This window comes from Suncus etruscus, chromosome 1 (genome assembly GCF_024139225.1).
Source record: "Suncus etruscus isolate mSunEtr1 chromosome 1, mSunEtr1.pri.cur, whole genome shotgun sequence".
NCBI classification, from domain to species: domain Eukaryota; kingdom Metazoa; phylum Chordata; class Mammalia; order Eulipotyphla; family Soricidae; genus Suncus; species Suncus etruscus.
In genome coordinates, this window is record NC_064848.1 from 14,968,986 (window position 1) to 14,982,827 (window position 13,842).

At 38.5% G+C, this 13,842-nt stretch overlaps 1 protein-coding gene across 1 annotated transcript; it reads right to left on the reverse strand.

The window, feature by feature from the left end:
- Positions 1 to 315: 315 nt before the first annotated feature.
- LOC126011388 (GTPase IMAP family member 4-like) lies at positions 316 to 7,362 on the reverse strand. The gene is made up of 3 exons (XM_049775511.1): positions 7,158 to 7,362; positions 2,337 to 2,390; positions 316 to 1,388 (listed from the first exon to the last, which is right to left on the reverse strand). Exons 1-3 carry the CDS (start codon positions 7,360 to 7,362, stop codon positions 460 to 462), a joined length of 1,188 nt encoding a protein of 395 aa, XP_049631468.1. The 3' UTR covers positions 316 to 459.
- Between the last annotated feature and the right edge of the window lie 6,480 nt (positions 7,363 to 13,842).

The following is a 13,842-nucleotide window of genomic DNA, read 5'->3' on the forward strand; positions in this document are numbered from 1 at the left end:
AGTTTCCAAGAGGGCCCGGAGAGATAGCACAGCGGCGTTTGCCTTGCAAGCAGCCGATCCAGGACCAAAGGGGGTTGGTTCGAATCCCAGTGTCCCATATGGTCCCCCATGCCTGCCAGGAGCTATTTCTGAGCAGACAGCCAGGAGTAACCCCTGAGCACCGCCGGGTGTGGCCCAAAAACCAAAAAAAAAAAAAAAAAAAAAAAAAAAGAGTTTCCAAGAAAAGGAGAGAAATGGTAAACTGGTTACTAATGAGATTGATCCAAGGATTTCTACAAATATGTCTAAATATATCAACTAATTGTCAATTTCCCAACGTCTTCTAGGCAACAAGTAAGACTATCTAACTTAGTTCTGAGACCTCAAGAGAAAAAGAATATACTTTGTCCTTAGTATATAAATTCTATGAAGTAGGACAGTCAGAAGATATACAGGAAACAGACACAGATTCAAATACATTTACTTAAACACATTTTTGAAAAATAATGAGGCAGCTTCCAGGGCCTGTATAATAAATTTAATGATGTTAGTCTGATTCTGACTTTCAATTTCATCTCTCGCATTTTTCTGCTTATGGTAATAAAAAGACTTGATTTCTTTCAATTGATTCTCCATTTGAGTCTTACTCATTTGTTGCTTTATTGTATCCTCCAATCTTTTGATTCTCTCTTCATACTTCTTTATGATCTCATCTTTCTCTCTCTCAAATTCTGCTCTGTAATACTGTTGCTTCAACTGGACTTGTTTCTGAATTTCCTGCTCAGCCTTTTGAAACATCTCATTAGTGTAGCATGTCCCTCCATTCTCCTTCACCACCCCATCAACCAGGGCCACCAGCTGTGCCTGCTGGGCTTCTTGCTCAGCTCCTTTTGCCCTGTTGTTGAACAGACAGTAGCGATTACCAAACTTGCTTATCAGTTCTCGAAGAACAGGAGCTTCTTTTAAGTAATCTTGGAACTCTTGGCTGTCCAAGTCATCCTTACGACTGAATAAAAGAACCATATACTTCCTAGCTGTGTCCCCAAACATCTCCATCATCTTGTCTGTGGCCTTGTGGTCTTCCTTAGTGTAACGTCCCAGTGGGACCACCAAAAGAAAAGCGTGAGGGCCTGGAGAGGTCAAGAAGAGGCATTGGGCAATCTCCTTAGTGGTGTTTTCATCAGGCACCTCAGTGTCAAAAATGCCAGGAGTATCCACAACAACAAGTTCTCTTTCGTTCCACATGATTCTCCTTTTCTCGCAGTGCTTGGTGACAGACTTAGCTGCCAGACTAGAATGAAACTCAGTCTTCCCAAGGATGCTGTTCCCTGTTGCACTTTTTCCTGCTCCAGTCTTCCCCAGTAAGACTAGTCTCAGCTGTGAATCTTTGGAGCCTTGGTTTTCAGATTCTGGAACAGGAGAAACAATAAACAGCATTAGGATGGTCTATAGTTCCCACTTCCGAGATCCTGCCTGCTGGTGCCCTTTGCTTTATTCATGAAGCTTCTGTTCCCTAAATTTCTTTTGCTCCCATAGGAAGTCTCTGAGAAGTCCCGTGGAGATTCTTGCAGTGCACCTCTTGCAGCCTTTGGGGAACTTGGTTACTTGCTAATGCAGAAACTCTTAACTCTTAGAATAGATGTGTATGGATAGTCATAGCAGGTCAATCTTTTCAGTTTGCAGAACTAGTAATCTGTTGAATTATTTGGCTATTGTGATGCTTCCAGGAGAAAGCAAATTACTAGTTTTCACTAGGAACTCATTATTTTCAGGTTCTTCCCTTCTACTCTCTTCCCTCTAAACTAAAGATGAGAGCAACAACCAAAAAAGCTGACTAGCTGTTCTGTGACATTCTCATTCTAGGAACAAGGAGGCAAGTAAACCACATCCATGTAGGATTAATCAAGATATTATAATTGGGGGCCGGGAAGGTGGTGCTAGAGGTAAGGTGTCTGCCTTGCAAGCGCTAGCGTAGGATGGACCGTGGTTCGATCCCCCGGCGTCCCATATGGTCCCCCCCAAGCCAGGAGCGATTCCTGTGCTCATAGCCAGGAGTAACCCCTGAGCGTCAAACGGGTATGGCCTAAAAACAAAACAAAAAACCAAAACAAACAAGCAAACAAAAAATATCATAACTGCACTTCCTCTCAGCAGGTATGGTTACCAGCAGATATGGTCACCATGAGGAGAAAGCATTGAGGACTGAGGGAAATGCCAGAGCAGAACTAATGAGCAGAAAAGGAGATTCAACTGGTAATACCTGGCTCTTACTTGGATGGAGACTGGCTGGAAAATACAGAGCCCCCAGTCAACCCTCCACCCTCCAGCTTGGTTTGGGATTTCCCAGACCCTCTTACCGAGGGTGGCCCATTGATCACTGCTGTAATTTGAAGCCATCGTGGTTGGAATTCCTGTTGATAAGGAGATAGAAATATGTTATTTTTAAAGAAACAGAAGTCATTGGAAACTTCTTATCATTCAAGTTGCTTTTTCCCATAAACTTGCTACTTCAATTTTCACATCCTTCTACCCAATACTTATCCCTGCCAATTTTTAGTTTCAATTTTATATTATTCTGCTTTCTTTACACAAAAATGTTTCAAGTCCTTTCTTAGCTCTGGCTCTGTCTAATAGCCCTCTCTCTAGGCAGTGAAGTCTTGGTATGATTATTGTTTAAAGGGAGATTCTAATCTCAGAATTCCAAACAATTCTACCCCATTCTCTTCTCTGTTTAAGGATGTCATGGACATCTCTAACATAACTTAGCTGAACTGTACCCTTGGTTTGCCCCCCTAGCCTGTTTCTCTCTATTTAGTGAATGTCTTTACCATATAACCAGTGAATTCTGAAGAACATTCAAGTTTCCTTACTTACACTTAGTCCATTGCCACTTTGGTGATGGGAAAGAGCAGTAACTTTGTATATCAAAAGCATAAACATATGGAAGAGTGGTATAGATATATATCCAATCCACAGGTTCAACAATACTTAAAGCAGGACATTCAAACTGCCAGGAAATGTCAAAATGTGCCTGTCAAGATGGCATGCTTGGGGACAGGGAGACGGGAGGTAGCTTGGTGGAAGAAAATTGACATTGGTGTTAGGATTGGTGCTTAAATATGTATGTTTAAAATTCAAGTATAAATAACTTCATGATCCATTTTCTTTAATAAAATGACATTTTAAAATATAACAAAAAGTAAAAAGAATAAACATGAACTCAATTGTAACTGTGGTATCTTAAAGAAAGAACAATGTGTAGTTTTACTATAATTTTTCTCACATGGAGATATATATATCCGCTCTAATTTAAATCTTCATATAGTTAAAAAAGCAATGAATGTGCAACTTTAAATATATACAAACAAAAGTTATTTAATGGAGCAGGAGATACAGTGGGGGCATCCAAGGATAGAAATAGAATAACTATTCTAAAACTAAAAATAGATAGCTATTTCTAAAAATAGAAAAATAGGATACAAAAATAGGATTTTTTTTCATTATACATAGATTATATTTTTGAAACATGTATAAGGAGTTTACATGATTCTACAGGAAAAGTTAACTAGGATTCTGTAAAGCAAAAATAAATTAATCATCAAAACTAATTAAATTAAATGAGTGATTAATGAGCTACAATGGAAATTGGCTCAAGAATCTAAAAAACACATTTTTTTTTTTGCTTTTTGGGTCACACCCGGCAGTTCTCAGGGGTTACTCCTGGCTCTACGCTCAGAAATTGCTCCTGGCAGGCTCAGGGGACCATATGGAATGCTGGGATTTGAACCACTGACCTTCTGCATGCAAGGCAAACTCCCTACCTCCATGCTATCTCTCAGGCCCTAAAAAACACAATTATTTAAAGTATATCTCTTCATTGATCATAATCAATCTTAGCTTCCAACATCTTTCCTTACATATGTGTTAAAAGTCCACTAAAAACACACACAAACCCATCTGAACCTGGAAACCATGTGCATACTTTATGTCCAGATGGTTGTCTTCAAGCAGATTTTCCCCTCAAAAAATTAGGGCATTTAGGAGAAAGCTGTGACTTCATATTAGGTAGGGGAAGATAAGTTAACCATAGCTCATCATGCTTAGAATGATCTAGAAATCAAGGGTATTATACAATTTTTCTAACATCTTTCCAAAAGAATTCAGTAATAAACTTTAATAAGTGGCTCTGTATGGGCAAAGATAAGAAAAAATCGGCATTTATTGATAAGAATAATTTCAGTGACTGGTAAAATATCGAATCTCTGAACAATACTATCCTAATAATACTATTGTTTAAAAGGGACATAATTATTCCCATTGGAGTATGGTAGACAAATAAGCTACATTCTTATCATGAGCAAATGAAGAACGAAGCGTTTTTTAATGTAACTTGTGGGAGTAAAAAATGTTGTGGGAATCTTATTTTTAAATATAACTTGTGATATTGAAAAAATATTGTGATGATCTTTAGAGACTGATCCCATTGAAAATAGTCCAAACTACAACCCACAAATGCAGTTGAAACCATACACACAAATGCAGTCACCCATGTAAGCAATAGTCCAGTTCGATAGATTCACTCTGTTCTTAAAAGAAATGTAAATCAAGCAGTGAAAAGTTATGGGTATACCAGCCACACAGCTGAAACCTGGAAATCTTAGTAGGAGAGGAAGGCTAAGTCCTTGCTCTGCCAAAGTCAGGCCTGCTGCACCCATTACTTACAATCACTGTGTGGCCAATGGCCCAGCTTCACCACTCCTTTATTGTTTTCTGCATAGACACTAAAATCTGACCTAAATTCCAGGTATGCTGGTATTTGGGCTAACATCACCAGGACTTTTTTGGTAGTAAGTAAGGGCACCTTCCCCCCACCTACTTATATTTCTGAAAGCTTTGGCTGCTAAAATAACATCCCACAAAAGCCTCAGTATCAGCAATAGTGCAAAGAATTCCTGAACTGCATGGACAATTTCAATATTTTTATTACTGTCATCCCAGTAAGAACACACAAATGTAGACACCAATGTGTATCTGAAGCAACCTAGTGTTCAGAAACAAAAGAAGTAATAGAAAGACAAACTAGCAACAAGATCTTATTAAACCTCTGACAATGACTTAATGACCTCTTTGTGAGATACAAGAATTTTCACACATTTTCTTGTTCTCTTTTTCCTTTCTTTGACTTTTTTTCCTCTTTAATAATTTTACCTACATGTTTTATGATAAACTATGTCAATTATGTGGTACATGGTCTTTAAATAAAATTATTTATATTTAAAAAAGCTAGGATGTAGAATATCATAATTTGTGATTTAAAGTAATCAAGAAAAGTCAGGTAAGACATCTACATTACAAAGACTAGCACAGATTTTGTGCTTTTGATGGCAGTTACAACTATTCCTGCAAAGTTCTCCCAATAGAAAACAGCTCAATTTTAAGCTCTGAATAGATATAAATCCACATAAATATGTGGATACCTGAATAACATACTTTATGACATCTTGAAAATACAACGAAGAAAAGACCTGTTTATTTCTATAAAACTGAAGACCTTCCCTTTATTAAACAAGAAAGATCAGCAAAAAGCAACAAAGGAGAAACCAAGACGAGAGATGGCAAAAAGCAAAAAAATAAAAACAAAAACAAAAAACAAAAACAAAACAAAACAAAAAGGTATCAGAGAATGATAAATACGGTTTTGACTTCGAACATAAAGGCACTAGTAATCTTTTAAGTGATGATTGTATTTTCAAGTCTAATTATATTAACACGTATTTGTTATTCTTAGAGTTCCTGTTCTATTCTTTTCATCTTAAAATAGGATTTAATGTCTTTCCTCAGTACAAACAGTTGTGGAGTGTCTGCTGGGTATCCTGACAAACATTTTTGTACTTTATTATATTGATTTTTTAAAATAAATCTACAGGAGAACTAACTCCAGTTCTCTCACTTTTTATTTATTTGTTTGTTTGTTTAGGGTGGAAGGAACACACAGTGATACTCAGGGCTTACTTCTTGGCTCTCTGCTCAGAGATCAATCCTGATAGGTTTGGGAACCATATGGAATGTCAAGCATTTAAACCAGGGTCAGATACATGAAGTCAATGCCTTACCTACTGAACTATCTCTGCAGCCCTGTTCTAAGTTTTAAATAAGGAAACTTTGTAGCACCAGAGAGATAGTTCAAAGTTGTGACCTATATGCCTTGCATACACAGGTCTCAGCCCCTGATTACTTTTTAGTTTTTCCTTCTAGCTCCACTAAGAATCTCATCTCAACAATAAAAAAACAACCAGCAGCTGCAAAATATTAGTGTGGTCAAAAGTGCTGAGAACCTTTCCCATGATCTCTGCACTAATAAGTAATGGGAAGAGAAAGATCAGCTTACCAGTCTGTCCACTCAGTCACATTAGTCATTGGCCACTGCATACTACTACCTCTTCCATCGTTGATTCTACATGTAATTTATATTCCAGAGGTAGACCAAGAGAAAACAGGAAACCAGTCCACTTCCTTTCCGGAAGAAAGAACTGATTGGTGGCAAGCTTGTCATTAGGGAATGTAAGGAGGAACTTCTCACAAATGCAGTTTCCTTAATATAAATATAATCCTTCCATATAGCACTCCACAGCCCCTTTTCCCAGATGTAACACTCTGTGAGATGGTGAGGGAGTGTAGAGGGGGAATCTCAAGTATGTTCTTCTGTTGAATGGGGTCAAGAACTCTGCAACAGGATCTGAATTTCCGCTATATTGGTGACTTGGGTCAACATGTTCATTGAGATTTTTGGTGTGTGTGTGTGTGTGTGTGTGTGTGTGTGTGTGTGTGTGTGTGTGTGTGTGTGTGTGTGTGTGAATCGTGTCTTCAATTGGATCAAGTTGCAGTGCAGTAAAAATCTGTCTAGTTAAACCTAAGCCCATCAACAAGTTAATCAGTCCCTTTCTTCTCTCCTTTCCTTCACTTTTGGGAGCTGAAACAGGACCCAGTCCCTTCTCAGAAGAAACCCACCCTCCATGTAATCTCCCTAAATCTTGTTGACCCCACAGTTTTACCGCGCTGGGTCGTTTTTTCAATCAACTCACCTTCTTTTGAGTGAGTTGCTGAATTCTTAAATTTTCTCCGAAGAAGAAGCTGTTTGATTTGGTTCTATTGTTTTAACTGTAGAAAGATGTTTGCACCCTCTGAAATATCTGAAGCAGGAAGTTTAGATTGGGTGGAGCCACAAGCTGAACTATTGACTGTTAAAGAGACAGAAACATCTTGCCATGATTTGATGGGTGTTTCAATTTTGCCAAATTTACATGTTTCCTGCCATACAACTGTCTCTGTTCTTTGGTCGCACTTATTGAAGAACCTTTTAAAATGATCTAATTCCAATGCCATCTAGTCATATTTTGTATTTCCCATAGAGAAATGCAATTTCAAAATCTAATGGAAAACAAACAAACCCGGAACTGGATACACTAAACAGTTGTTACTTTAAGAAGATTCTTATGGGCCCAAGTATAATGGTTTCCTTGCACATGGCTGGCCTAGATTCTATCCCCAACTCCTGAGAGCAGAGGCAAGAGAAAGCTCTGAGTATTGTAGTGGGACACAAAACCAACCAACCAACCAACCAACCAAAAAAAAAAAAAAACAAAAAAAATATTTCTTTTTTTTTTAAATTTATTTAAACACCTTAATTACATACATGATTGTGTTTGGGTTTCAGTCATGTAAAGAACACCACCCATCACCAGTGCAACATTCCCATCACCAATGTCCCAAGTCTCCCTCCTCCCCACCGGACCCCCGCCTGTACTCTAGACAGGCTCTCCATTTTCCTCATACATTCTCGTTATTAGGACAGTTCAAAATGAGGTTATTTCCCTAACTAAACTCATCACTCTTTGTGGTGACCTTCCTGAGGTGAGCTGGAACTTCAAGCTCTTTTCTCTTTTGTGTCTGAAAATTATTATTACAAGGGTGTCTTTCATTTTTCTTAAAACCCATAGATGAGTGAGACCATTCTGCGTTTTTCTCTCTCTCTCTGACTTATTTCACTCAGCATAATAGATTCCGTGTACATCCATGTATAGGAAAATTTCATGACTTCATCTCTCCTGACAGCTGCATAATATTCCATTGTGTATATGTACCACCGTTTCTTTAGCCATTCGTCTGTTGAAGGGCATCTTCGTTGTTTCCAGAGTCTTGCTATGGTAAATAGTGCTGCAATGAATATAGGCGTAAGGAAGGGAATTTTGTATTGTATTTTTGTGTTCCTAGGGTATATTCCTAGGAGAGGTATAGCTGAATCATATGGGAGCTCGATTTTCAGTTTTTGGAGGAATCTCCATATCGCTTTCCATAAAGGTTGAACTAGACGGCATTCCCACCAGCAGTGGATAAGAGTTCCTTTTTCTCCACATCCCCGCCAACACTGATTATTCTCATTCTTTGTGATGTGTGCCATTCTCTGGGGTGTGAGGTGGTATCTCATCGTTGTTTTGATTTGCATCTCCCTGATGATTAGTGATGTGAAACATTTTTTCATGTGTCTTTTGGCCATGTGTATTTCTTCTTTGTCAAAGTGTCTGTTCATTTCTTCTCCCCATTTTTTGATGGGGTTAGATGTTTTTTTCTTGTAAAGTTCTGTTAGTGACTTGTATATTTTGGAGATTAGCCCCTTATCTGATGGGTATTGGGTGAATAGTTTCTCCTACTCAGTGGGTGGCTCTTGTATCCTGGGCACTATTTCCTTTGAGGTGCAGAAGCTTCTCAGCTTAATATATTCCCATGTGTTAATCTCTACTTTCACTTGCTTGGAGAGTGCAGTTTCCTCCTTGAAGATGCCTGTAATGTCCTGAGTGTTTTGCCTATGTGCTGTTCTATATATCTTATGGTTTTGGGGCTGATATCGAGGTCTTTAATCCATTTGGATTTTACCTTCGTACATGATGTTAGCTGGGGGTCTAAGTTCAATTTTTTGCAAGTGGCTATCCAATTGTGCCAACACCACTTGTTGAAGAGGCTTTCCCTGCTCCATTTAGGATTTCCTGCTCCTTTATCAAAAATTAGGTGATTGTATGTCTGGGGAACATTTTCTGAGTATTCAAGCCTATTCCACTGATCTGAGGACCTGTCCTTATTCCAATACCATGCTGTTTTGATAACTATTGCTTTGTAGTACAGTTTAAAGTTGGGGAAAGTAATTCCTCCCATATTCTTTTTCCCAATGATTGCTTTAGCTATTCGAGGGTGTTTATTGTTCCAAATGAATTTCAAAAGTGATCCACTTCTTTGAAGAACGTCATGGGTATCTTTAGAGGGATGGCATTAAATCTGTATAATGCCTTGGGGAGTATTGCCATTTTGATGATGTTAATCCTGCCAATCCATGAGCAGGGTATGTGTTTCCATTTCCGTGTGTCCTCTCTTATTTCTTGGAGCAGAGTTTTATAGTTTTCTTTGTATAGGTCCTTCACATTTTTAGTCAAGTTGATTCCAAGATATTTGAGTTTGTGTGGCACTATTGTGAATGGGGTTGTTTTCTTAATGTCCATTTCTTCCTTATTACTATTGGTGTATAGAAAGGCCATTGATTTTTGTGTGTTAATTTTGTAGCCTGCCAACTTGCTATATGAGTCTATTGTTTCTAGAAGCTTTTTGATAGAGTCTTTAGGGTTGTCTAAGTAGAGTATCATGTCATCTGCAAACAATGAGAGCTTGACTTCTTCCTTTCCTATCTGGATTCCCTTGATATCCTTTTCTTGCCTAATCGCTATAGCAAGTACTTCCAGTGCTATGTTGAATAGGAGTGGTGAGAGAGGACAGCCTTGTCTTGTGCCAGAATTTAGAGGGAAGGCTTTTAGTTTTTCTCCATTGAGGATAATATTTGCCACTGGCTTGTGGTAGATGGCCTTCACTATATTGAGAAAGGTCCCCTCCATTCCCATCTTGCTGAGAGTTTTGATCAAGAATGGGTGTTGGACCTTATCAAATGCTTTCTCTGCATCTATTGATATGATCATGTGGTTTTTATTTTTCTTGTTATTGATGTTGTGTATGATGTTGATAGATTTACGGATGTTAAACCAGCCTTGCATTCTTGGGATGAAACCTACTTGATCGTAGTGGATGATCTTCTTAACGAGGCATTGAATCCTATTTGCCAGAATTTTGTTGAGGATCTTTGCATCTGCATTCATCAGCGATATTGGTCTGTAATTTTCTTTTTTTGTAGCATCTCTGTCTGGTTTAGGTATCAAGGTGATGTTGGCTTCATAAAAGCTATTTGGAAGTGTTTCTGTTTGTTCAATTTCATGAAAGAGTCTTGCCAAGATTGGCAGTAGTTCCTCTTGGAAAGTTTGATAGAATTCACTAATGAATCCATCTGGACCTGGGCTTTTGTTTTTCGGCAGACATTTGATTACTGTTTTAATTTCATCAATGGTGATGGGGGTGTTTAGATATGCTACATCCTCTTCCTTCAACCGTGGAAGATTATAAGAGTCCAAGAATTTATCCATTTCTTCCAGGTTCTCATTTTTAGTGGCGTACAGTTTCTCAAAGTAGTTTCTGATTACCCTTTGAATCTCTGTCATATCAGTAGTGATCTCTCCTTTTTCATTCCTGATACGAGTTATCAAGTTTCTCTCTCTCTCTTTCTTTGTTAGGTTTGCCAGTGGTCTATCAATCTTGTTTATTTTTTCAAAGAACCAACTTCTGCTTTCGTTGATCTATCAGATTGTTTTTTGGGTTTCCACTTCGTTGATTTCTGCTCTCAGCTTTGTTATTTCCTTCTGTCTTCCTATTCTTGGGTCCTTTTGTTGAGCATTTTTTAGTTCTATTAGCTGTGTCATTAAGCTACTCAGGTAAGCTCCTTCTTCCTTTCTGATGTGTGCTTGCAAAGCTATAAATTTTCCTCTCAGTACTGCTTTTGCTGTTCCCATAAGTTCTGATAGTTTGTGTCTTTATTGTCATTTGTTTCCAGGAACCTTTTGATTTCCTCCTTGATTTCATCTCGGACCCACTGGTTATTGAGCATGAGGCTGTTTAACTTCCAGTGTTAAAGTGTTTCTTCTGAGTCCCTTTGGAGTTCACAAATAATTTCAGAGCCTTGTGGTCAGCGAAGGTAGTCTGCAAAATTTCTATCCTCTTGATCTTATGGAGGTATGTTTTATGTGCCAGCATGTAGTCTATCCTGGAGAATGTCCCATGTACATTGGAGAAGAATGTGTATCCAGGTTTCTGGGGATGGAGTGTCCTATATATATCCACTAGGCCTCTTTCTTCCATTTCTCTCCTCAGGTCTAGTATATTCTTGTTGGGTTTCAGTCTGGTTGACCTATCCAGTGTTGACAAAGCCGTGTTAAGGTCCCTCACAATTATTGTGTTGTTGTTGATATTATTTTTCAGATTTGTTAACAGTTGTATTAAATATTTTGCTGGCCCCTCATTCGGTGCATATATGTTTAGGAGAGTGAATTCTTCCTGCTCTATGTACACCTTGATTAATATAAAATGTCCGTCTTTGTCCCTTACAACCTTCCTGAGTATAAAGTTTGCATTATCTGATATTAGTATGGCCACTCCAGCTTTTTGATGGGTGTTGTTTGCTTGGATAATTTTTCTCCAGCCTTTTATTTTGAGTCTATGTTTGTTCTGACTATTCAGGTGCGTTTCTTGTAGGCAGCAGAAGGTTGGATTGCGTTTTTTGATCCATTTAGCCACTCTGTGTCTCTTAACTGGTGCATTTAGTCCATTGACGTTGAGAGAAAGAATTGTCCTGGGATTTAATGCCACCTTTATATCGAAATTTGGTGTGTCTTTTGGGTAGTCTTGTCTTAGATTAGGTCTTACAGTTTTTCTCTTAAGACTGACTTTGTGTCTGTGAAGTTTCTGAGCTGTTTTTTGTCTGTGAAACCATGTATTCTTCCGTCAAACCGGAATGTGAGTTTTGCTGGGTATAGTATTCTGGGTGAAGCATTCATTTCATTCAGTCTTGTCACAATATCCCACCACTGCTTTCTGGCATTGAGTGTTTCTGGTGACAGGTCTGCTGTAAATCTCAGGGAAGCTTGCTTGAACATGATTTCCCCTTTTGATCTTGCTGTTTTCAGAATTCTGTCTCTATCTGTGGGATTTGTCATTGTGACTAGGATGTGTCTTGGGGTGGTTTTTCTGGGGTCTCTTTTGGTTGGTACTCTTCGGGCATGCAGGATTTGATCACATAGATTCTTTAGCTCTGGAAGTTTCTCTTTAATGATGTTCTTGACCGTTCATTCTTCCTGGAAATTTTCTTCCTTGGTCTCTGGGACTCCAATGATTCTTAAGTTGTTTCTGTTGATCTTATCATAGACTTCTATTTTCATCTGTTCCCATTCTTTGACTAATTTTTCCATTGTCTGCTCATTTGCTTTAAGTTTTTTATCCAATCTCTCCTGCTGTATGGAATTGTTATGTATCTCATCTTCCACAGCACCAAGTCTATTCTCAGCTTCTGATACCCTGTCCCAGAGCTTATCCATTTTGTCATTCACTTCGTTTACTGACTTTTTCAGTCCTGTTAGTTGACATTTTATTTCAGTTTGGAGTTTTGTGATTTCTGTCTGCATATTTTCTTGGTTCTTATTAGTGTTCTGTTCAACTCGATCCATGTTTTCTTTGAGTTCTTCGAGCATCTTCCATATTGCTAGTCTAAAGTCCTTATCTGAGAGGTTGATTAGTTGGTTGGTCATTATCTGGTCCTCAGAATTGTCATCTTCATTCTCTATGTCTGATGCTGGCCTGCGTTGTTTCCCCATTGTCACACTTGTATTGTGGGTTTTTCTACGTGTTGTGGTGGTATTCATTGTCTATATGATGCAGGCAGCACACTCCTCTGGCTCCTCCCTTTCTGGATGGGCTGACTTGCCTCTAAGGGAGGGGAGTCCTCCGTGGATGAAGCCTCACACTGGGTCAAATCTTAGGCCCGAGCATGCAACAGAGAAGACAGTCCGGAGAGAAATGTTTGCTTCTGTGATATAGCACCGTTCTTAGTGTAATTTTTCCTTCTTGTTGCAATGGTGTTCTTTCCTTAGAAAGAGTGCAGGGCCGCGTAGCGAAGCGGAGTGGCCGTGCTCCGCTGGAGCCTCTTTTTGCCCCACTCGCAAGAGTTTAACGCAAGAGGACAGTAGACAGACATAGACAGGTCACACTCACAGTTTTTCACAGTTTGGCCCCACTGGGCCGGTGTACTTTCGTGGATTTTCCCCAACTGGTGTCACACACAGGGAGCCAGCTTTTGCCCCAAAAAATATTTCAAGAAGGCAATGTTTAATTAATACTCAACTATCTTCATCCTGAACCAGTGTAACGGCCCAATGTTTTCAGAGTTCTTTTAGTGAAAAATTAAACTTTGTGACAATTATAATAGAATAAAATCTAGCAGAGTGGTCATTAGTTACCATAGAACTAAATAAAGTATGTTAGGAAATTTTATTGAGATTTTTTTTGGACAGTATTTGTTTCTGTCTATTTTTATAGACCTATGGGATAGTTTGATGTCTTTCTCTCTAAAGTATCTTAGTCCATAATTTTGTGTGCAATATATTTATAAACTAACAAAGTATTTTAAATGCTTTCTAATGTTCATTTGGTACATGATTCAAAATCTTATTCTTCTATTGAGTCTTTTATTGTGACAAAATATAATTTACATAGATTCAATAAAACATGTAGATATTTTTTTTTTGTGGTTTTTGGGTCACACCCAACAGTGCTCCTGGCTTTATGCTCAGAAATTGCTCCTGGCAGGAATTGAACCAATGACCTTCTGCATGAAAGGCAAACGCCTTATCTCCATGCTATCTCTCTGGCCGCACATGTAGCTATTTT